Source organism: Lepisma saccharinum, chromosome 13, assembly GCF_977018435.1.
Source record: "Lepisma saccharinum chromosome 13, izLepSacc3.1, whole genome shotgun sequence".
NCBI lineage: Eukaryota > Metazoa > Arthropoda > Insecta > Zygentoma > Lepismatidae > Lepisma > Lepisma saccharinum.
The window spans coordinates 75,909,138-75,935,594 of NC_139241.1; the positions used below are offsets into that span (position 1 = coordinate 75,909,138).

The 26,457-nt window shown below is 36.3% G+C and overlaps 1 protein-coding gene across 2 annotated transcripts; it reads right to left on the bottom strand.

Moving 5' to 3' along the window:
- Window positions 1–18,811: 18,811 nt before the first annotated feature.
- LOC145997055 (uncharacterized) lies at window positions 18,812–24,858 on the bottom strand. Of its 2 annotated transcripts, none has more exons than XM_083133678.1 (3): window positions 24,819–24,858; window positions 22,456–22,693; window positions 18,812–19,049 (listed from the first exon to the last, which is right to left on the bottom strand). In XM_083133678.1, exons 1-3 carry the CDS (start codon window positions 24,828–24,830, stop codon window positions 18,940–18,942), a joined length of 360 nt encoding a protein of 119 aa, XP_082989804.1. In that variant the 5' UTR covers window positions 24,831–24,858; the 3' UTR covers window positions 18,812–18,939. The 2 variants fall into 2 exon arrangements, with proteins under 2 accessions (XP_082989804.1, XP_082989803.1); XM_083133677.1 differs by having other exon boundaries at window positions 22,435–22,693.
- Window positions 24,859–26,457: the final 1,599 nt, after the last annotated feature.

The window sequence follows — 26,457 nt, forward strand, 5'->3', positions numbered from 1 at the left end:
TTTTCTCCCATCAGATCTCTACCGCACAAGTTCTGAGCATTGGCTCCCATCAGATCTCGATCGCACAAGTTCTGAGCATTGACTCCCTTCAGATCTCTACCGCACAAGTTCTAAGCATTTGCTCCCATCAGATCTCTACCGCACAAGTTCTCACCATTTGCTCCCATCAGGTCTCTACCGCACAAGTTCTAAGCATTTGCTCCCTTCAGATCTCTACCGCACAAGTTCTGAGCATTTGCTCCCATCAGATCTCTACCGCACAAGTTCTCACCATTTGCTCCCATCAGATCTCTACCGCACAAGTTCTAAGCATTTGCTCCCATCAGATCTCTACCGCACAAGTTGTAAGCATTTGCTCCCATCAGATCTCTACCGCACAAGTTCTGACCATTTGCTTCCATCAAATCTCTACCGCACAAGTTCTGAGCACTGACTCCCATTAGATCTCTACCGCACAAGTTCTGAGCATTGACTCCCATCAGATCTCTACCGCACAAGTTCTAAGCATTTGCTCACATCAGATCTCTACCGCACAAGTTCTAAGCATTTGCTCCCATCAGATCTCTACCGCACAAGTTCTAAGCATTTGCTCCCATCATATCTCTACCGCACAAGTTCTAAGCATTTGCTCCCATCCGATCTCTACCGCACAACTTCTGACCATTTGCTTCCATCAAATCTCTACCGCACAAGTTCTAAGCATTTGCTCCCATCAGATCTCTACCGCAAAAGTTCTAAGCATTTGCTCCCATCAGGTCTCTACCGCACAAGTTCTAAGCATTTGCTCCCATCAGATCTCTACCGCACAAGTTCTAAGCATTTGCTCCCATCAGATCTCTACCGCGCAACTTCTGACCATTTGCTTCCATCAAATCTCTACCGCACAAATTCTAAGCATTTGCTCCCATCAGATCTCTACCGCAAAAGTTCTAAGCATTTGCTCCCATCAGATCTCTACCGCAAAAGTTCTAAGCATTTGCTCCCATCAGATCTCTACCGCACAAGTTCTAAGCATTTGCTCCCATCAGATCTCTACCGCACAAGTTCTAAGCATTTGCTCCCATCAGATCTCTACTGCACAAGTTCTAAGCATTTGCTCCCATCAGATCTCTACCGCACAAGTTCTGAGCATTTGCTCCCATCAGATCTCTACCGCACAAGTTCTGAGCATTGGCTCCCTTCAGATATCTACCGCAAAATATATGAGCATGTGCTGCCTATCAAACATATCTACCGCATAAGTTCTTAACAATTGCTCCCCATCAGAGATATCTACTGCATAAGTTCTGAACAATTGCTCCCCATCAGGGATATCTTTCGCATATATTCCCTATCAGATATTTACCTCATAGATTCCGAGTATATGCTCCCTTTCAGATAACTACCTCATATATCTACCGCACAGTTTCGGAGCAGATAACTACGACATAGATTCAAAGAAAATTCGCTCCATCAAAAATCTATCGCATTGAGCCGGAGAACCAAATCCCTATCATTAATACGATTGATATTATTAATATCATTAATATTAATATCATTAATGTCATTAATATCGTATATCATCTAGAGTTAGTATCTCTACTGTCATTCAAAGTCATCCATATAAATATGGAGAATCTTCTAAATCAGTAATCCCTCATATTGACACTCTCAAAAAGTATAGTATTAGTAACATATTCAAATGAAATTATTGTATTTTTCAAGACAAAAAAACAACCCCCCCCCGAAAAAAAAACATGCTCAGTAACAGCCTTATCAACTGTCACCCGTTCCTGGTGTTCAAGTTGCCCCAAAGGGGAAGAGTATAACATTAATATAGGGCATTAGGGATCTAATACACAAGCTTAAAGTTTACTAAAACCTAATATCAAAATGTCCGTTATAAAAATTTAGTAGCTCGTCTTAATTTCCCTCCTCATCCCACCAAATATATTAGTGCAAAAACACTGCAAAAGGCGCCATTTCTCTAATTCAAATGCAGAGTTACAAAAACATCTAAAAGGAATAGATTTAGGAATTTCTTATCAAGTCCAACGATAGCTTCTAAACTTGTACATGTACATTATAGGGCAAGAGATTTTAAGTGCATATCTTCGGTTTGAGACACGTGGCTTACATTTTATTTGAAAATTAATATATATATTGTTCTATTGGATATATTCCCTAATTCATTACAGCTCTTTTCTCACATTCAATGACGCACATCTGTTTCTTGATGAAGCTAGTGATTAGAGCAGAAAACGTTCCCAAGGAATCTCAATGTCCATCTTCAAATTTCTAATACGTAATGCATTTAAGTACATAGTGTACACGTAGCCATCCTAAATTGTATAAATCTATGCATTAACAGAGTATAATATGTTTTGTATGTTACAACATTGTATAGATATATATTACACTACACTTTAGGATTTAGACGATAAGAGTAATAAAATAATTAGTCTTACATACCTCATTGATGCCCGTTTGCACCAACATTAAACTAACTCGCGAGTAAAAAGATCCGTGGGTCAGGGTAATCCTCGAGTAACGATCGATCATCTGCTGTTGCACCAATATGGCAAATGCGACGAACGTAGTGAGTCAGTTACTAAACTCTGGATTAACCCTACGAGGGTAGCTAGCCTCTAAGCAAGTACCTAAACGTCATAAAGATGGAAGTACGTGATTGGTTACCTCTTTCGAGAAGGAGCGGTTCTATACGTGGTGTGGAGTCCGCTTTTACTCGCCGATCTCGGAGGGTAAATTTACCCTGCTTGTACTCCCAGCTTACCGGGCGTTTCTGTTGGTGCAACAGATAATCAGACGATTCGTGGGTTAACTCTGAGTTTACTCTTACTCGCGAGTAAATCCACGTTGGTGCAAACGGGCATGAGGGTTTAAGCTTTTTCTCAAGAGTTCGACTGGATTTATAGCGTCTCTGGCTGGCTGTTACATAATCAAATGGCGAGAGCGAGTGATACAAGTCTCCAATCACGTATCTCGCTTCCACAACGATGACCTCATCTCCTGTTCTCCTGGTGGTGCTATACGCTGTTGATTAGCTCGCTAGCTAAATTATGTTCTGTGAATATTGTCACTCATTTAAGCTCACTTCAGTAACACAGACTTAGTAGGTATTGATATAGCTGGACGCTAATATGTTCGAACGTTTTGATTTGCGTGGTTGAAACGCTGTGTGCATTTGTCACAGAAATGTAAACGCTCATATATTTTCTGTAATGAACAAATATTATCATAGTAACTTTCTAGCATTCTTATCGATAATATTGTGTAATGTAAACAAAACTTTGATCTACTAATAAGTATTATTTTAGTAACTTTCCTGCATTGTTGTCAACAATTGTTGCTCTGTTGTAACACATTAAAATTGTCCTTCTTAGATCCAAGTAAGCTATGAATAGAAATTCCCAACAATTAAAGAACCAATTCCTTGAAAGAAATGTACAAAACATAATAATATATGCAACATACATCTTCTATAAATGAATTCCAAATTTAGAAAAGATGTATGCAATCTAGGTGATCTAATATAAATTAGCATATAGAGCAAAGAGAAATCTTTTAAATACCTTGTCGCAATTGTGAATGGAGATAACACATTGATGCAAAATTTTAGAGAGGGTCATATTGGTTCATTCATGCATTCATTGTTTTCTGACCAGGGCTTCCCTTGCAACCTCCATGATGTTCGATCTTCAGCCCTTCGCTTTGTAGCAGCGTAGGACCCATATATTTTGATGTCGTCAATCATTTGGATTCTTCTTCTTTACTTCGACCAATCCTTCAACAGCATCACTCAGGATACAGTTTCTTCTCATCGAGTGACCTAACCAGTTTCTTTTTCTCTTCATGATTATCTCCAGCATTGGTATCTTAATCCCAACTCTTTCTAGCACTGTTTTATTCCTCACTTTCCCTGTCCATTTCACCAGTTCCATTCGTCTCCATAACCACATTTCCAGAGCTTCCAGTCGATTTTTCTCACTTGTTCTCCGTGTCCATGTTTTAGCTCCATATAGAGCTACAATCCATGCAAGGCATTTCATTAGTCTTTTCCTCAGTTCTTTGTTCACAGATCGAAAGAAAATATTTTTCTTTTTTTTTTATTTATTGAAGGCTTCTTTTGCCACTGCTACTCTTACTTTTATTTCTTGACTGCATTTCAGATCATTACTTATGATGCTTCCAAGATATTTAAATCTCTCTGCTTGATCGATTCTCTTACCTCTGATACTCACATTTGCCTTCCTCTGTTTTCTTCCGAACACCTTCGCTTTCGTCTCTTTGTATTTATTTTCATCCCGTACTGTAATTCCATAATGAAGTCTGCGGGTGGATGTAAGGAGGAACCGACCTTCCGTTATGGCGCCGAAAGACCACCTCACTTCCACTTCATCTAGGCAACCTCAATGTTGCAGCCCAACGAGGCTGTGGCGCCTAGACTTTCGACTAGTGTAGCTGATGTGTTCTTGTGTTTTGCTCATGCGTGTCTCTTTACAACCTCAGCTGTTAATAGGAAATGGTATTTTAGTCATATAATATAGTTTTAGCTCGTATACAGCAAGAAATGAATGAATTAGTTTTAAGATTTGAATAATGAAGTCTTTAAAGATAATTCTTCTTTCTTGTGGCAGTGTTCTCAATTTTGTATTAACTAAGAGGCATATCCCCGTATTGAATGACGGGCAAATATTCTGAAGTGCCCACAATATCAAATCAATCAATCGATCGATGAATGAATATAATATGTACAATTTCAGCGCCTCCCATTAAGAATCCTGTGAGTTACAAAGAAAAATAAACATCAGTGACAACCGTGAATCTACCACAGTATCATATGTACTCAGGAGGATAGCAATTAACATCATTCAAGATTTTGTAGCATTGACACGAGGCGTCAAGGAGCGAAATATTACTTCGGAAAGTTATTTATCTTCATTCCTTCCACTCACTATGAGATTTTGTCTCTTGTAGGGTAATACACTGTATGTGAATATATATATGACAATTCCATCACTGTTCGATGTTTGATAACTCTTGAATTGTTAATATATAATTTTCTATTAATTTATGTGCAATTTTATACAAAAAAATTGATTTTACCATCCGCAAACCCACCCTTCAATAAAACATGGCATCTGACAATGTAACCTGACTACATAATATATAATTTATTTTTGCCTGCTCAACCGTTCTCCCACAAGAACACAAGAAGAGAGCAAAATCCTAGGAGATCAACATACATATCGATATAACGGATATCGACTGAAATGAGCTATCTATGGTTACATGATAGAATCACTATCGAAGAGAATCTACTTTCTTTCAGAAATCTCTCACTACTACTAAGAAAAATCACAGCATCAATCAACAACATATCGAAATAAAATCATCGTTTCTTTCAAAACAAAAACAATTGGAACAAAAAAAACTTGCTCCGTAATAGCCTCAAATACTATCACCCGTTCTTGGATTCAAGTTGCCCCAAAGGAGAACAGTATAACTTTCATACATAGGGCACCAGGCATTTAATACATAAACTTAGAAATTACGAAAACCTAATATCAAGATATCCTAAATTTCTAAAGTTATAAAAGAAAAATAATAGTTTTATTATTTCCCACCTCATCCCACCATATATATGAGTGTGTATGCAAGAAGACTACAAAAGGAGCCATTTTAAATTTAAATGCAGTAATACAATACGTGTATAAATAGCACCAAACGTTCTAAAAAAAATATTTTCTAAACTTGTACCTGATCACTTAAGAAGGAAAATAATTAAAGTGCGTATCTTCGATTTGAAGCACATGCATTAATTTTAAATTTTCATTGAAAAACTTAGTATTCTTGTACGGTATGTATTCATGGATACATTTAGCTTCTTATCTCGTATTCAATGGCAGTCATCTGGTTGTTGCTGAAGGTAGTGAAAACTTTTTCTTTTGGACTATAACTATTATTTTGTTTCACATATATAAGCAACCACACAATTTTGTTCCTCTAGAGCCCTATAAATGTTAAACAGTGCACAAAACCTGCCCAAGAAATTTGATTTCAATGTCCTCCATGAAATTCCTAATACACAATAGATATAAGTTATTTATATGTACACTTTGCTGCCTACATTTGTAAATATAAACAGTGTCTAAGTTTTAATAGAGTATAATCTTATATTACGTAATTGTTTAAATATGCTATGGTACTATAAATAATGAGTCCTACATATCTTGTTAAGGATTTAAGCTGATTCTCAAGAATTCGACTGGATTTGTAGTTTTTCGAGGGTTCGTAGCTTCGAGAGGAGGCATCAAGGAGAAAAACGTTTCCAAGATAAGCTCTGAAACTTTGTCGGCGGCTTACGGCGACACACGATGATAGAATTGTTATATAACGATTCAATCAACGAATAATTTATATTCAGTATTTAGTAATATTTAAATTATTACTACATAATGTAATTTAAAAATATATACATGCAATTTTATGTAGAAATGTTCCATTTATCCATCCTCAAACCCACCCTTCATCAATGAAACAAGACATCTAAGGAGTTATTCTGACTATGGAATTAGTGAACCGTTCTGCCTGCATAAATGTTCCCCAGAAGAATCACACAGGAAGAGAGCAAAACCCTAAGTGATCACTGTATATATCGATATCAATTGTATCGATTGTGTACATATTATGCGTATGTAAAAAGATTCTATCCAGAGAATCGGTTGTACATAAACGTCTGTCGTACAGATCCAAAGAAACTACTCGTCTCAATTGTCTACCGCATAAGTTCTGAACGATTGAACCCATCTGAGATATCTTTCGCATAGATGCTCTTTAATAGATACCTACCTCATAGATTCCGAGTATATGCTCCATATCAGATAGCTACCTCATATATCTACCGCACAGTTTCGGAGCAAATATCTTCGACATAGATTGGAAGAATTTTCGCTCTTTCAAGAATCTATCGCATTGATCCGGAGAATCAAATCTCTATCATTAATATATCATCTAGAGCTAGTATCTCTACTGTCATTCAAAAATCAACCATATAAGTATGGAATATCTACTCAATCAATAATCTCTCATATTGACACTATCAAAAAAGTATAGTATCAGTAACATATCAAAATTATTTTTTTGTATTTTTCAAAACAAAAAAAACAACCCCCAAAAAAACATGCTCAGTAACAGCCTTATCAACTGTCACCCGTTCCTGGTGTTCAAGTTGCCCCAAAGGGGAAGAGTATAACCTTAATATGGGGCATCAGGGATCTAATACACAAGCTTACAGTTTACTAAAACCTACTATCAAAATGTCCGTTATAAAAATATAATAATTCGTATTACTTCCCTCCTCATCCCACCAAATATATTAGTGCATAAACACTACAAAAGGCGCCATTTCTATATTTTAAATGCAGAGTTACAAATTGTACAAAAACATCTAAAAGGAATACATTTAGGAATATCTTACCAAGTCTAGCGAGAGCTTCTAAACTTGTACATGTCCATTATAGGGCAAAATAATTCAAGTGCATATCTTCGGTTCGAAACACGTGGCTTAATTTTAATTGAAAATTAATATATATATATTGTTCTACTGTATGTATTCCCGAATTCATTACACCTCTTTTCTCACATTCAATGATGCACATCTGATTCTTGCTGAAGCAAGTGAATAGAGCAGAAAACGTTCCCAAGGAATTTGATTTCAATATCCTTCTTTATATTTCCAGTACATAATCCATATAAGTATATAATGTACACGTAGCCATCCTATATTGTATAAATCTATGCATTAACAGAGTAAAATATCTTTTCTATGTTTCAACATTGAACAAATATATATTACACTACACTTTAGGATTTAGACCATAAGAGTAATGAAATACATACCTGATTGAGGGTTTAAGCTGATTCTCAAGAGTTCGACTGGATGTCTAGCGTCTCTGGTTGGCTGTTCCATAATCCAATGGTGAGAGCGGATCATACAGGTTTCCAATGACGTATATCGCTTTCACAACGGTGAAGTCATCTCCTGTTCTCCTGGCGGTGCTATACGCTCTTGATTAGCTCGCTAGCTAAATTATGTTCTGTGAATATTGTCACTCATTTAAGCTCACTTCAGTAAAACAAACTTAGTAAGTATTGATATAGCTGGACGCTAATTTGTTCGTACTTTTTTATATGCGTGGTTGAAACGCTGTGTGCATTTGTCTCAGAAATGTTCTTATATGAACAAATATTATCATAGTAACTTTCTAGTACTGTTGTCAACAATTGTTGCTCTGTTGCAACACATTAACATTGTTGTTTTTACATCCAAGTAAGCTCTAAATAGAAATTTCCAACAATTAAAAACGAATTCCTTGAAAGAAATGTACAAGACATAATATATGCAACATACATCTTCCATAAATGAATTCAAAATGTAGAAAAGATGTATGCAACCTAGATGCTCTAATATATATGAACATATATTGCAAAATAAATCTTTTAAATACCTTGTCCCAATTGTGAATGGAGATAACACATTGATGCAAAATTTTAGAGAGGGTCATACTGGTTCATTCATTCATTCATTCCTTGTTTTCTGGCCAGGGGCAGGTCTTCCCTTTCAACTTCCATGCTGTTCGATCTTTAGCCCTTCGCTTTGTAGCAGCGTAGGAGCCATATGTTTTGATGTCGTCAATCATTTGGATTTTTCTTCTCCCCGGATTTTCTTTCCCTTGACCATTCCTTCAACAGCATCCCATAGCATCCATTTCTCACTTTTCCTGTCCATTTCACCCATTCCATTCGTCTCCATAATCGCATTTCTAGAGCTTCCAGTCGTTTTATCCCACTTGTTCTCCGTGTCCATGTTTTAGCTTAATATAGAGCTACAATCCATACAAAGCATTTCATTAGTCTTTTCCTCAGTTCAATGTTCACAGATCGACAGAAAATATTTTTTCTTTTTATTGAAGGCATCCTTCGCCATTGCTATTTTTACTTTTTTTGGGCTAAAGTCAATGGTTTGTGGGGCTAACGTCAATGGTTTGTGGGGCTAACGTCAATGGTTTGTGGGGCTAACGTCAATGGTTTGCGAGGTATTAGCATAATTTCAAATCCGGGCACGAAAGTAGGTATTTTCCGGTGAACGAGGTTGCAGCACTACATAAATGGACCAAACAGTCACACAACGCGCCCTGAACCAGTAAGCTATCGCCCGCCATAATGTGTTACAGAATCGAAATAACAAGTATTATTAAGTACTCGATATGTCGACTGAACTGAAAAAAATGTTCCTTTCGAAAGTTCCCTTCCTCGCTCATTATTTCTTGACTACATTTCATAACATTACTTATGATGCATCCAAGATATCGATTCTCTTACCTCTGATACTCACATTTGCCTTCATCTGTTTTCTTCCGAAAACCTTCGCTTTCGTCTCTTTGCATTTATTTTCATCCCGTACTGTAATTCCATAATGAAGTCTGTAGGTGGATGTAAGGAGCGACCGCCCTTCCGTTACGGCGCCGAAAGACCACCTCACTTCGACTTCATCCAGGCAACCTCAATCTTGCAGGCCAACGAGGCTGTGGAGCCTGGACTTCCGACATCAGTGGAGCTGATGTTTTCTTCTGTTTTGTCCATGTGTGTACTGACTGTCTCTTTACAGCCTCAGATGTTAATAGGAAATTGTATTTTAGTCCTATAGTATGGTTTTAGCTTGTGTACAGCAAGAAATGAATGAATTGATTTGAAGATTTGAATAATGAAGTTTTTAAAGAGAATTATTTTTTCCTTGTTGGCAGTGTAGGAAAGTTATTTATCTTCATGACATCCACTCACTAAGAGGTTTTGTCTGTTGTAGGGTAGCACGCTGTATGTGTATATACATGACAAACCCATCACTGATCGATGTTTGATAACTCTTGAATTGTTAATCTATAATTTTCTCTTAATTTATGTGCAATTTTATTCAAAAATTTTCGATTTTCCCATCCGCAAACCCACCCTTCAATAAAACATGGCATCTGACAATGTAACCTGACTACATAATCGATAATTTATTTTTGCCTGCTCAACCGTTCTCCCACAAGAACACACGAAGAGAACAAAACCCTAGGAGATAAACATACATATCGATATAACGGATATCGACTGAAATGGGCCATCTATGGTTACATGATAGAATCACTATCGAAGAGAATCTACTTTCTTTCAGAAATCTCTCACTACTACTATGAAAAATCACAGCATCAATCAACAACATATCGAAAAAAAATCATCGTTTCTTTCAAAACACGAAAACAATTACAACAAAAAAACTTGCTCCGTAACAGCCTCAAATACTATTACCCGTTCTTGCATTCAAGTTGCCCCAATGGAGAACAGTATATCTTTCATACAGAGGGCACCAGGCATTTAATACATACTTAGAAGTTTCGAAAACCTATCCTAAATTTCTAAAGTTATAAAAAAAAATAATAGTTTTATTATTTCCCTCCTCATCCCACCATATATATGAGTGTTTATGCAAGAAGACTACAAAAGGCGCCATTTTAAATTTAAATGCAGTGATACAAGTCGTGTATAAATAGCACCAAAAGGTCTAAAAATAGAAACAGAAGGGTTTCTAAACTTGTACCTGACCACTTTAGAAGGAAAAGAATTAAAGTGTGTATCTTCGATTTGAAGCACGTGCATTAACTTTAAATTTTCATTTAAGATTTGTTAATATTCTTCTGCGGTATGTATTCATGGATACATTAAGCTTCTTATCTCGTATTCAATGCAAGTCATCTAGTTGTTGCTGAAGGTAGTGAAAGCTTTTCTTGTGGGACTATAACCATTATTTTGTTTCACATAATAGCCTATATAAGCAACCACAGAATTTTGTTCCTCTAGAGCTCTATGAATGCTAAACAGTGTACAAAACCTGCCCAAGGAATTTGATTTCACTGTCCTCCTCGATATTCCTAATATATAACACATACACTTTGCTGCCTACATTTGTAAATATAAACAGTCTATGTATTAATAGAGTATAATCTTATGTTACATCATAGTTTAAATATGGTATTGTACTCAAAATAATGAGTCTCACATACCTTGTTAAGGATTTAAGCTGATTCTCAAGAGTTCGACTGGATTTCTAGCGTTTCTGGTTGTTTCACAGTTCCAAGTGTGGGAGCGAGTCATGCCTGCCCAAGATCTCCAATCACATAGCTCGTTTTCCGATGCTGACGTTATCTCAAGCCCTCGCCTATTGCTTCCACTCCAGGTGGTGCTAAACACGTTTGTAAGCTCGCTAGCTAAATTATATTCTGTGAATATTGTCGCATTCTAAGCTCAGTTTATCGTAACTAAACTACTTACCACTTGTGTTGATGGTAAACCAATCTGTCCTTGGGTTTTGACTTGCGTGGAAGAAGCTATCACCAGTTTGTCCGGTATTGTGAAATGTAAATGCTTATATATTAGCTTCCACCAACAAATACTATATTAGTAACCTTTGAGCATTGTTGTCAATTGTTGTTATGCTGTATTGTAAACAAACCTTTGAATATAATCAATATTAGGTTCTAGCAACACGTTATCCTAGTAACGTTTCCGCATTGTTGTCAATAGTGTAATATGATTAGCATTGTTGTTACTAGATCCAAGAGAAGTATGTCTAGAAATTTCCAACAATTAAAGAACCAACCCATAGAACTCTAGCTGTGACATGTGTACAAAAACAAAAGAAGGCCTATATGCTCAACACAGGCATTTCAGCTGCAAATGCAAGAAGTCCAGTCAAGTCATCTTTAATAGTTCCTGTGTTATTAAAGTTCAAAGAGTGTAAACATTATTTAGGGACACTCTGTATGTAACCTAGAGGATCTCGTAGTAAATACAGAGTAAACTGAATCTGTAAATACGTTGATTCAATTGGAGATAACACGATTGATGATAATGTTAGGGAGTAATTCTGTGTAACAAGGAATATTATACTAATATACAAGGTGAGTCAGGAGTCCCTGACCGCCCCTTATAAAATAAAGTTTTCATAAATCTGACTTCACCACTGAATTCCTGGTGAAATTCTAGCCCAAAACCATACTCCACATGTCCCCCTTCCCATTTAAAGAAATTAATTTGTTTCCAAGATGGCGGACTTTCTCATGACATGCACCAAAAAGTTCCCCCTAGACCTAACATATTACTACCATGACCAAGTGCTTCAATCTATACTCCCTTTCATTTTATAAGGAGTGGTCAGGGATGTGACACCCTAAAAGTTGAAAAGAAAAATTAATGAACGAACTAAAAATTGAAAAGATAAGGACTATTTCAACAACATTCCTCCACCATTCTGTTCTATCCTAAATACACTCTGTTTACTTGTTAATTTTCATTTGTTTCATGTCCTTTAACGTAACTCTGATGAATAAGCAATTTCTTCGGCACAAATGTAAGTCTTGTATTACTCGTAAAGTATAATTTGCTTTGCAGTTATTGATTTTAAAGGTAATTATATGTTAATTTGTAATCTGTCTATTTTATGAAAGAAATTCATTTTTAAGTTTATTGATGTTTGTATGCTTGTTGGTAGTCTCTTAATGTTATTTGTAGATTTTATTGAAAGTGACGAGGCAAACCACCTGCAAACTGAGGTTTGCAAAGCATATTATTTAAGTTGTTTAATAATAATAATAATAACAAATATAATAATAATAATAATAATAATAATAATGTCTATATTGAGAGGGCGTGTTTCGGCCTTGCGGGCCGTTCTTACAACAAACCCTTAAAAAACTAACTAACTAACTCTGTAGCCCTCTTAAACCTAAGGTTCATGGCTGCAGCAACACAGGCCTTCCATCTTTCCCTATCTTGAGCAAGATCTATATACTAAGAAAAAAAACATGTTACATGTTGACAATGGAGTAAGTTCACTTCCCATAAATTTACTGATAATGGGAAGTTCTTATTTGATTACATGCATTAATAAAACTAACTTATTTGCTCGTTGACTATTGTGAGGACCTGGATTGAATGAGTAATGTTGAATTGGTGTTTCATGTCCACCTTATGCACAGTAAAGACAAATTGGAAAAACAGATTTACTTCGCTTGTAATCTTTACATTTTTAAAAATTATTGCTTTCCTTCATTCTCCGTAAACTCCTATTTTGCCTCAGTAACAAATTCTGATGCTCATATTTTGAAATAATTATCTTGTTTCTATTGCTCGACAGTTACCTTTGACTAATTTTCTACATGTCTCTCTATGTACGAACCGAAACAACTAATCTTTGAGACTGAAAAAAGTATATGTATATTCTTGTCTTTGTTTATTTTGCATAACTCCATATTTCTTCGAATCTTCCATGTGCTCAACTTTGATGTGTCATTCATCACTCATCCTCATCGGAAATAGCCAAAACTGGCAGAAAACCAAATAAAATGAACCAAAGAAATCAATTGCATTTGATCGCAGATACGTATTAAAAAATTATTTTCATATACCTTTATGAATGATATAAGTGCACATGCATATGTAGTAACAGGTTTTATAATTGAGTTACTAAGGATCAGTTTTGCACTTTTGGATGTAAATTTGCATTTCAAAACATCTACAGGGTGTACCTTAGTTTCCACAACTTACTTTTGAAGTTGTTTTCCCACCTTTCCTCGTATTGTTGATTTTCTGTACTTCCAATTGGCTTGCTGGACGTGTTACTCGCTACGTTTTACAACACATATGTGGTTGGTTTTATGTCATTTTTCACAAAATATGTGTGTTCCTGGCAACACTGGTATCCTCCCTTTTTACGACACGTCACAGATGCGATGAGTAGTTGTGGGTTGCAGGCGTGCAGGCGGCCAAACGGGCTTCTTGAATGTTTATAGCGCCGAAATAACACAATAACAACAAAAATGTTACTGAGAATAGTTTTTGGTTTTGATGCCCTCTGGACGTTTATCTTGTCCATGGGCATTTTTTTATATTATATGATATGTGTGTGTGTGTGTCTGTGTTTGTGTGTATATACATGTATTTTAAAATCCTTACATTATTATATATCTATAATTAGACAGAAAATGAAGCATCAGTGATTACCATGAATCTGGCAAGGTTGCATCTGTACTGAAGCTAAAAATTAACTTTTTCCAAGGGCTCGTAGCGTCGAAACGGGGCGTCAACGAGCGAAACGTCCCGAAGGAAGGTTGTTCGTCTTCATGCCCTCTACGCGCTGTGATTATTGTCGGTGTTGTATGTTTGATAATTCTTCAATTTTTTATGAATAATTTATTTAAAACTTTATGTGCAATTTTATATTTAAAAAAATCGATTCAACCATCCTCAAACCCACCCAGCTTCAATATAATATGGCATCTGACAAACTAACCTAACCGTTCCCAACAAGAATCACACAGGAAGGAAGCAAAATCCGAGGAGGTCATAATAAATGTCTATATAAAGGATATCGACTACAAAAAGTCTATCTACGGCTATATGAAAGGATCGTTATGAACGATAATAAAAGAATAGCATCAATCAATCATCTTTCACAACACGAAAAGAAGAAAACAAAAATTGCTCCGTAACAGCCCCGATATACTGTTACCCGTTCCTGGTGTTCCCACTAAAAGTACAAAAAACCATGGTATATGCCCCTGTGCGTACCAGCCCATGAAGGGCATTGGCGTACCAACCGACTGCCGGTCTCCCTCCCACGCTTCCCTTCATCACCTCTACATGTAGATCTGCAACCAGGATTGGAATAGTCGGGGGGTCAGCCCCAGCCGTTGTAAGTTTACGCGAACACATTACGCCCACCCGGGATCGAACCCATGCCTTCCCGCAGCCGCCGTCCAAAGCAAGGTGCCTTAGACCGCACAGCCACGGAGGAAGGTCCTGGTATATACACAAGCTTAGAATTTACGACAACTTAATCAGAACATCCGAACTTTTTAATGATCACTTCAGCTTATGATCAATCATCCCACCTCATCCCACCACGTAATTTAATCATTTATGTTTCCCTCCTCGCCCACCGTGTACACTCACCGACAATAAAAAATGGACATCCATAAATATTGGATTCCCTGCAATGCGTGTTGCCCAGTTCTACTGCGATCGGCCGACTTCAGTAGCAAATTTTTAATAGGATGTTCAGCTTTCGCCGTAGAGTTAGGCAACACACAACACATTATTATTGCTGATGACTGTACATTAGTCTGTATTTAAGAAGACTAAAAAAAATATGCCATTGTTATAATTTAAAATGCAGTGTTACAAATCGTGTATAAATTGCACAAGAACATTAAAAAATCTAAGTATAAAAGTACTTACCAAATATCAGGTACATATCTACGGTGGGAGTACAGGGTGCTGAAGCCCCCACGGAAATTCTACAAATATCTGATAGTGTAGTGGTAATTTTACTCCATTAGCAGGATAATGTGCAAGTTATAATATGCTGAGAAATTCGTCTTCAGGATTTCCAACTCCCAACTTTTTTGTCCTTGGGTGGTGGCTGCTGCTGCTGCTAAACTTACTTACTTTGCTTGATTTAGCTCGGGGAACCAATTTCTCCTTGCGTTCTAACTTGCAGGGTGGAAACTCTGAGTGCTACTGACTCATTGTAAATTCTTAATGCTTATATATTCGCTTCTACCAACAATTATTATCCTGGTAACTTTCCTTCATTGTTGTCAACAATTGTTGCTCTGGTGTAATATACACAAATCTTTGAATCTAAACAATACTACCAACAAATATTATCCTAGTAACTTTCAAGCAGAGTTGGCAACAGTTGTTGATATGATATAATATGCTCACACCTTTGAATTAAATAACACTGGTCTACATATGAAAAAAAGATTTCTGCTGACTTAGATATTTTAACTGATTCTATATAATTTGAGGTCGCTGATTCCAAATATGTGGTCAGAAAAAGTGTATCACGTCACAATTTTTCACAAATCACATTTGAAAATTTTCACAATATTATAATACTGGCCTAAACTCCAACAATTTTCCATATAGATATCTGCACATAATGAAATTATAGGACTATACATAAGGTGGCGGAGCTGATAACAGGTATTAAGTTGCATTGTTTGACAAGTCACATTTCAAAATTTCCAGAAAATTATATCCGGCTACATTCCAACAGCACTTGCAAAGAGAATGCGACGTAGTTAGATGTCCATGCAGAGTATCACGTCACGTTGTTTAACAAACGTACGTTTCTATTTTCTCAATAGGGAGTTCTTAATGGACAAAAAGTTTAGGTAATTCCGGCAAATTGATCAATTTGTTTCACGAGCACATACAGTCAACACCTGATGCCTGTACTTATGCTAAACTTAACATACACCACAGAATAGCACAACATGCATACCTACTTAGGCAAAATTTTTCGTTTCTTTGATTTTCTGGAGTACGTGGCCTCAGGAACGTCACGCTGCAAGCACCAGCAATAGTCGGCCATAATGTTTTGGTTCCATCTCCTCTGATATCGGTGCTGCATGGTTTTTATGTCTTGGTGGAAGCGTTCGCCCTGTTCTTCACTTACGGCACCAAGATTGGACGGAAATACATCTAAGTGGCTGTGCAGCAAGTGAAGCTTGACACTTATATTTACTCCTTTTGAAACGTCACCAACAAATTTTCAACTAGAACCTCGTAGTTGTGCGCCCTGAAGTTTCCAAGAAAGTTTGTATTGTCATCAGAAAAGGCACACCATGCATCTTTCTCTGTGCGGTTCATTGTTTGTAAGAATTCTTCATCTTTCATTAGCATCCTTATCTGAGGACCATCAAAAATACCTGTTTTTACTTTCTCAGGCGTCAATGCAGGAAATTTTGAGCAAATGTATTTAAAGCAAGCCCCATTCTTATCCACAACTTTTACATACTGCTTCATTAATTCCAATTTAATGTGCAGTGGAGGAAGTAACACTTCCTTAGGATCAACAAGCGGCTTGTTCAGGATGTTTTTCGCCCCGACTTCAAAGCTTTTCCTGGCAGGCCACAGTCTTCGTACCTAATGTTCGTTCCTTGCTCGACTGTCCCATAAATACAAAAAGCATGGATATTTCGTAAAACCTGCTTGTTGACCAAGTAACATTGAAATGACCTTGAGATCTCGGCACACAAGTCAACTGTCATTTGCATACTTTTTTTTCTTTGGAAGCAGTTCTTTCATTGTTTCGTAGCTTTTCTTCAAATGTACGGAGTGGCCAACAGGAATGGATGCTAACTTATTGCCATTATGCATCAACACACACTTCAAACTCCTCTTGCTATATAAAAAAAAGCCTCCATTCTTCTGCATTATACGTACATCCCATAGCTTCAATTAGTCCCTTCACATCTGTACAATAGACATATTCTTCGTCACTTTGAAAATATCTTAATAGATGCCTATCTCTGTCCAGATACATGAAAGTTGTTCCAGACGCTAACATATTTATTTCCGTCTTTTCTACACAGGTCCTGCATACTTTATGAGGTGCCCAGGATTTATCTTGGTCACCCAATTTAATTCCGAAATATGCACTATATGCTTTCCTTACAAAGTTAGTAATATTTGTTCTTTGTTTTGAGGTTAACAATGTTCGAATAACTGATTTAAATAATAATCATTATAATATTCCATGTGCTGCCATCTTCTGACCTCTTTACGGACTACGTTGTTTCATTGCTCTAAATATACATCCCTAATATTAGATAACTTTCTATTTTCCTCCGAAACCTGACGTGATAGGAAAAAACGGATTTCGGTTTTGGATTTACCACCCTCGAAGTACTAAAGAACAACCATCAGCCTCCAGTCAGCAAAATGGACGTAGACCAGTGTAATCATAGGTGTTGCTAGATCGAAGAAATCCATGGGTAAATGTCTGTTATATCGGAGACACATTTCTTCATTTTTACAGAAGAAACTATTTACGGAAATGAGTTTCTGTAGCATTTTGAAAGTTCGTGGAGGTATTTTCTCACCGTAGAATGCTGCACAACTAGAAATAAGCACTTTTGATATAATAAACTTGCATTTTGTGCAAAGCGACATTATGCCGTTGTTTCCATTATGTACTGCAGATGGCGTGAGCGTCGAAAGTCACGCGGTCAAAACCTGCCTTTTTTTTACGAGATTTTTTTCAAACTATGCTTACCTAACCTAACCTAATCTTGCCGGAAATGGTTCGTGGGGCTATCGTGAATGGTTTTTGGGGCTATCCGTCAATGGTTCGTGGGGCTATCATGAATGGTTTTTTTGGGGCTATCGTGAATGGTTTTTGGGGCTATCCGTCAATGGTTTGTGATGACATAATGAACACGAAAGTAGGTATTTTTCGGTTAAGAAGGTTGAAACACTGCATACCCACTCCAAATCGACAAAACACAAGCACGACGCGCGATGATCCACAGCTGTGCACTCCATATTGTATGTTCCGCAATGGAAGAAAGGAACCAAAAGAATTACTCGTAATGTGAAAAATCGATGTTATTTTCGTGTAAAAAGCATAATGGCACCTTGAACTATGTTCCGCAATACATAATTGATAAGTACGAACCATCCGAAACACAAAATATCCGATTTTAATGTGTCTCCGATATAACAGACATTTACCAATCCATGAGTAGTACTTTCCAACAATTTAAGAACAAATCCATAAACCTAGGACTTGTAATAAATGCACAAAGAAACAAAGTAATTAAAATGTACAACTGATGTAGGTAACGTAAAGGATTTGGTAGTAAATGACGAACCACAAAATTTTAGGGAAATTACAAACGAAACTAATTTATACTGCTACTAAGAATCGCTTTATTCATAAAAAAAAACACTGTAAAAAATTTGGAAATGACCAAGATGACGGAAAATGTTTGGAAATGCAAACAAGAGTTGTCGAAGTTTCTCTATTAATCACTGGAAACGAGTCTATCCATAATATCCGTAAGGGTTCCCATAGCCATAGGCGCTGTTAGCACCGTATCCGCCATAGCCGCTGTTAGCACCGTATCCGCCATATCCGCCATGGTATGGATAACCTGTAAATTGAGAATTAAATCAAATTTAAACTTTACATAAATATACCATTATGAAAATGTACAGCAAGACATCAGAATTAATGGTACTAACATGTAGAAAAAATGCTTTAGAGGGGAATTTTGATTATGCATTATAGCAACAAATTAAAATTAAAATTTACAAGATGAAATCAAAATTGAACTTTATAAGAAGAAATCAGAATTAAAGTTTATAAGAAGAAATCAGAATTAAATTTTATAAGAAATAATCAGAATTAAATTTTATAAGAAGAAATCAGAGTTAAACTTTATAAGAAGAAATCAGAATTAAACTTTATCAGAAGAAATCAGAATTAAATTTTATAAGAAGTAATCAGAATTAAATTTTGTAAGAAGTAATCAGAATTAAATTTTATAAGAAGAAATCAGAATTAAATTTTATAAGAAGTAATCAGAATTAAATTTTATAAAAAGAAATCAGAATTAAAGTTGATAAGAAAAAATCAGAATTAAATTTTATAATAAGTAATGAGAATTAAATTTTATAAGAAGAAATCAGAATTAAAGTTTATAAGAAGAAATCAGAATTACATTTTATAAGAAGTAATCACAATTAAATTTTATAAGAAGAAATCAGAATTAAACTTTATAAGAAGAAATCAGAATTAAACTTTATAAGAAGAAATCAGAATTAAACTTTATAAGAAGAAATCAAAATTAAACTTTATAAGAAGAATTCAGAATTAAACTTTATGAGAAGAAATCAGAATTAAACTTTATGAGAAGAAATCAGAATTAAATTTTATAAGGAGTTATCAGAATTAAACTTTCTTAGGAGAAATCAGAACTAACACTCATAACTAGAAATCAAAATTAACCTTTAGAGAAGAAAAAAATGGAACTCCTTAACAACATTCTCAATAATCCTGTGTAGAAAGAAATCTGTACAAAAATTATACCAAGAAATAAGAATTAAACTTTATATCTATTCCTGTTTAGGTTATTATACGACGCTTTTCTACCTTTTATGTTAATCGCGACAATGAAGATGAATGATGGCCTGATTAAATGGAAGATGGAACAGACACAATGGCATCTATGTCCTTTAGCTTCGTAAAGTTTAGGTCAAAAAATCTAATTTAACATTATAACAAGAATCCATAATTATACTTTACGTTAATAAATCAGAATTATATATATCAAGAAATAAGCAGGAAGCCAGAGTTGAAATTTGTTTCTAATCGGTGTATCCTCAACTTTACTGATGCAAACAAATCTTGTAAGCTAACTTTTGGAACATCCCTCGTATATCGTTCTTTTCCTACGCTTATTGAAGATTTATTTTGCGCGTCAAAGGAGGGGCTGCTATGTAAATACTGAAACTCAAGTGGAGTATAGAGACTATGATAGTTAGAGCACATTGTCTAATTATAGCATTCGTTAATTGTTGGGAAGTGATTACGGTATGGTTACAAAGCGTGTAGCATAACGGACGACCTTGCAAAGCATCTTTAATTCAAGCTACCAAGAACTTGTATTATTAGCGACTTTAATGGATTTAAAGACGCTGATATTATCTGCACACATAACCCTGATATAAAAACAAAAGAAGTTTGAAACAAAGAGACATTTAACGTCACAATATATACAAATACAGACAAATATATACAGGGACTCCAGACTAACGTATACAAGAAACCCCTGTTCGATTCCCTTGGCGGCTAGGTTGTAGTAGGTATATTCTTATGTTAAACTAAGTTTTATTTAAGCTGACTTAATGCTCAGATAGGCGAATCTTGACCGGACCTACAGTTTAAAGTGTTATCCGGACAGAAGAGGAGTTCAGTGAGAGACTGCCGGAAATTAGAATTAAACTTTTCATCAGGAAATTAGAACTGAACTTTTTATCAAGAAATCGGAATTAAATTTTTTAGCAAGAAATCAGAATTAAACTTTATGTCAATAAATCAGAATTAAACTTTTTGTCAAGAAATCAGAACTAAACTTTTTGTAAAGAAATCAGAATTAAACTTTTTAGCAAGAAATCAGAATTAAACTTTTTAGCAAGAAATCAGAATTAAACTTTTTATCAATAAATCAGAATTAAACTTTTTATCAAGAAGCCAGAATTGAACTTTTTATCAAGAAATCAGAATTAAACTTTTTATCAAGAAGTCAGAATTGAACTTTTTATCAAGAAATCAGAATTAAACTTTTTAGCAAGAAATCAGAATTAAACTTTTTGCCAAGAAATCAGAATTAACCTTTTTAGCAAGAAATCAGAATTAAACTTTTTATCAAGAAATCAGAACTAAACTTTGTACAAAGAAATCAGAATTAGTAAACTTCTTGTCAAGAAATCAGAATTAAACTTTTTTACAAGAAATGAGAATTAAACTTTTTTTTATCAAGAAATCAGAATCAAACCTTTTTTTTTATCAAGAACTAAAGATCAACCTTTTTATCAAGAAATCAGGATTGTACTTTTTATCAAACTGCTCTAGCCCACCGCGAAATAGTACGTCCAAACCCCAAGAAATAGAGAATGAAAGATGAAAAGGAATTTGAAGATACAGGAAGAGCGAGAGATGAACCGAAAACTGGAGAAACCGAAGGAGAATGAGAGATGATGGGAGAGGAAGGACGACAAAGGGGAAGAAGAAACAAAGAACGCGGTAAGAAAAAGAGAGAGAACAGAATAATGATAAAATGAAGGAGAGAAAGAGAATAGCGAAAGGAAGAGAGATAGAAGGATAGATAGATAGAAAAAGAGATAGAAAGCAGAAGAGGAAAAGTAGGACAGACAGAGAAAATGGATAGAGAGAGAGAGAGAGTTGGATGAAGAGAGAAATAAGAAAATAGAGAATTATAAAACCATGATAACTACCAGAACGAAACTGGGTGCACTCCGTCGTCGCATCGTGAATACCACAACACACAAATAAGCAGGTCCAGGAATTTTAAATAAATTCCATTCCGGTCCAGGAGAGAAAATCAGCAAGCGTAAAAGGGTTCTGGACCGTAAAGTACCTTTTTATCCGTAAAGTATTTCAATTCGGTCCAGGAACAATTTTTCCAGATCAATTCAAATACTGTCCAGGAACTTAAACTTTTTTCCGGCTCAATTTAAATTCGGTCCGGAAACATTTTTTTCCCGAATCAATTTAAATACGGTCCAGGAACGTTTTCTCATTATACGCCAATTGGACCGAATTTAAATTGTGCGAGAAAGAAGCTTCTGGTCCTTCAGTGGAACCCAATACAACCCATTACAATTTTTTTCGGTCCTGGACCTTCATCAACCCTGCAAATAAGTCAAAGGGCCCGGGTTCGAATCTTGTATAAGCCACGGCTGTGCCACATGTCTAAAAACTTGCAAAAACTGGAAGTGTGTGTTCATCTTTACCGTAACGATCTGCAGTGTTACCTCCATAGCTTCCGCTTCCATAGTTGTTCTGAGGATACCCCTGATAGCCTTGGTATCCGTGGTATCCAGAATACCCGTGGTATCCAGGATAGCTGCCATAGCCGTAGCCAGGGTATCCATACCCTCTGTTGTAATAAGCTCCAGGAGAGGAATAGCCCAGGCCTGTCTGGGCAGCTGGTTCCAAAGTTTCTTCTTTAGCTGCGAGTGTAGCAGTGGCTACAACCAACAGAAGAAATAACTGAAAGTAGAGAATTTTTTGGTTGAGTCTAAAACTTATTCCCTAGCATTTATTAACCAGAAAGTTTATAAAAATTAAACACATTGACGCAACGCTTAGCTTAAGCGGGACTATACCGCAATTTAAGCAAGAAAGGATCGAAGAGGACTCAAACCCATATCTCTAACATATCGTACCATTACTTAGTTTCGGGATCTCCAAATCCCGGGATTCCCGGATATTAGGGATTATGTGCATTACTAATTACGGGTTCTAAGGGGTGATCCTTTCCGAAGACATCCAAACATCAACCTGTTTTCCACGTAGCACATCCTACACTACATATTGCAGACTAACGAAGCTCTGGCGTCTGGCCTCTGTGAAGTTTGTGTTCTGTAGTCCATGTTTATGATTTGTCCCTTCATTCATCTAATTATATCCTCATCTTCGCGATTAGCCAGAAGTGGGCAAGAGCGACGTAAAAAATCAAATCAACCAACCTAACCAATATGTGCCTCTACTGGGTGTCGAACCCAGGCCATCTTGATTACAAAGCGATGATGTTGTTAGTGATAGTTAAGAACAGAACCGGCCCTAATGTCCTCAATTTTAGTTAAGTCGCTTGCGTGTAGGGCGAAAATATGTGCTGATGTGGTCCTACTATAATACTAAATAAATCAATTTAGATCGATACAAGATCGAGATACAACGACGTCGACTTGTAATCTAGGGGTCACAGATTCGATACCTGGTTAAGGCACATAGATCGTCGGATCCCACTTTAAACTGCAGGTCTCGAATAGCCCATTGATTGCTCGATTTGCTCTATTTTACTTCGCTTTTTGAGCCACTTTTGGCTAATTTGCGAAGATGGGGATGAGTGATATGATAACATTGATGAAAGCACACTCGCAAATATCCATGCCCAGGCCGGGATTCGAACCCGGGACCCCAATCTGTGCATAAACTGGACTGGAAACAACTCCACGAAAATGTAGATACTGTTAAGTTTCTTCTTGTGTCGTCGTCGCCTTGTAATCAAAGAGTCCCGGGTTCCATACCCGGTGGAGGCCTATAGTGGTTGGGATCCCACTTCAAACTGTATGTCTAGTCCCGATTTGCTTATCTGTACATAAAGTGGACTTCAAGAAACAACAACTTGAAATTATCTTGAAATCTAGGGGAGACCGTGGTTAGTTACCCATAGGGGCAAGTTGACAAAGTCCATTTTATTCCCACCAGTCAAGAGTTGGCAACGTTGCAGGTTACTGTGCATATGTGTCATCTCTAGAACCAACTCACAACTAAGAAGTTGAGTGTCTTGTTCACAAAGTTTCTAGTGCATGACAAATAACATCAATTCTTACTTGCGATGTAAATTTTCTCAACTCTATATTCTTTCTCATGAGTTTTCAAAGTAAGCAAGCACATAGTTTATGGTCAGGCTATCCAGAAGACTATGGTCAATTGTACCGATACTACATTCGAATACTTTGTTAAACTGCAATGTTTAGCAGCGGCATGAGCAGAAAGTCCAATATGGCGATCGGGGTGAGTTGGCAATACTGTAGGCCTTCAATTAATTGTTTCATCAGAAACATCTTAGCATATACACACATTGTTTGTAATAATATATATTAGATTAGGATTATAGGACAGTATATTACATTTATATTTGTGATCTAACAATAAAAATAAACACTGGGTAAAAAATTCAGTAAACACTTTTGTAAACTTTTTTTTTTAGAGTTTGGAACATTTATGTCTCATGTTATACTGTTCATTTGAAAACATTTTTGTAATCTGTAATTTTTAAGTCAGTATATTGTTTAAAATAAGATATTCCAAACCATGCATGGGGTAGAATTACGCATATTGTCAACTGACCCCGCACGTATAGTCAACTCACCCCATATACTGGGTGAATTGACAATACTGACACGCTTCGGAAAAACAAGCAATAACTTCACAAGTTTTAGCATTATGGTGTAATAAGCAGAATTCTGAGTAGTCAAGGAAACTACAGGTACTGCTCGTAGCATTTCATCAATAGTAAACATGCTCAACTCACCCTACAGCAAGATTCATGCACATCATGTGACACTCGAGAAAATTCAAAAACATTACGAGCTAAAGTTTGTCTTACCTTCAGAGACATGTCGGCAGTTGCAATTTTCAGAGTACAATTCTGACAAAAGACTGTCTCGTACACACTCTGCCCCAGCCTTATATAGCGACAAGGAGTTGCATTGTTCATTGCAACAGGTTAACCAGAGCATTTCGTAAAAAAGAAGCAGACTGGGCGTCGAAGATTCACGAATTTTCTCAAGGACTCCAACCCGTATGCGGATGACCTGAAGATACAGGTAATTGTTTTATGGCGGGTTTTGGCTTTTGACGAGATGAAATATTTAGGAGTCACTGCCCACGCACGGAAGATGCTAATGGTGTCATGTTACATGCGATGCAATCGTGGTTCTCTTGTTAAAAGTTGGAAGCTTTTTTTGAGAGCAGAATGGTTGGATTGGTCCACGTGAACTAAATTAAATAAGCAACGCTTGTGTTCTCGTCGGACAGAATCCGTTACTGGTGAACAGTTCCTGTTTTGGTGGGTCTCTGTTACTGTAAGAGTTCATGACGTTTTAAGGGAGGCATGGGTGCCCACAGGGGGGTGGGGGGATTATGGCGCAGACTGCGGCATCGAGATTATTTTTGGGGGAATATTCCCACTTCAAATAATGTAAAATTCAACATTTATATATTTTTCCAATATATATGTAAAACATTTACACCTTAAATGCACCATATTTAATCCATTAGATGAGGAATATAAAGTATTTATGGGAATCCAAGGGAATTGTAAGGGGTAATATGTATTATTGGGGGGGATATCAGTGTTAAGTATTAGATTATTGCGGGTATTCTAGTTAGGGGGGGATTGAGCATTACATTCATTATCCAATTCTTGTGTATTACCACAGATATGTTAACTATCGTCTTAGACTGTTGCGTGTGGGGCTGAAAATTATTTGTTTTGGAGGAGACAATATCCACTCTTTAATAAATAGTTAAACTAAAATTCTCATGGAAAATTTGGTGGAAGGATTGAGTATTAATTTGATGGGGGAGATATGAAGCTCTTGATAAAGTGTTAAATGTTAAATTGTCAAGGGATTTCTGTAGTTGGGGGAGAGAGTTCGAATATTATATTTTGGGGACACTATTATACACTACATATTATAGCGATATGATATCGACACGTTTCTGGAGTGAACGTGCGAAAAGAGAACCTGGAAAATAGTAAACATTACGGGATCCTAAGAAAGTATTGACACCTCGCTAAATTAATATTCTTGAAAGCTTGCAAAGAAATGGATGGAAAAAATATTCTTGCTCGCAATGATGCAGTATGAAGATGAGTGTTTGGCGTTTTACTGAGGTGAGTGTGAAGTTATATACTGTAGCTGCATTACAAGACATGGACCATATTCTCGATATTTATTAATAACATCACTTTTTTAAAAAATATAACGCTTAGTGTTGGTATACTGCTTAATTCAGGTGCATCATTTGGGTGATGTACTTCTATTAGCAATATTATGGTATTATTTATTTTCTGTGTGTTGACTTTCAGTTATTTCGAAAATTAAAAAAAATGTGGTATGTTTAACGTGGTACTATATTCAAATAAACATAAATTGTTACAAGAGCAATTGCAGCTTTCCTGACGACGTGATTCGGACACGTAATTAAATACTTTATTGGGATTATGACATGATTTGGGG

Bases quoted from the DNA above. Each gene is read 5' to 3' on its own strand.
- LOC145997055 (XM_083133677.1), bottom strand. The intron at 19,050-22,434 runs GTAAAGATGAAC...CTCAATTTACAG, and splicing joins TAACACTGCAGATCGTTACG to GTTATCCATACCATGGCGGA.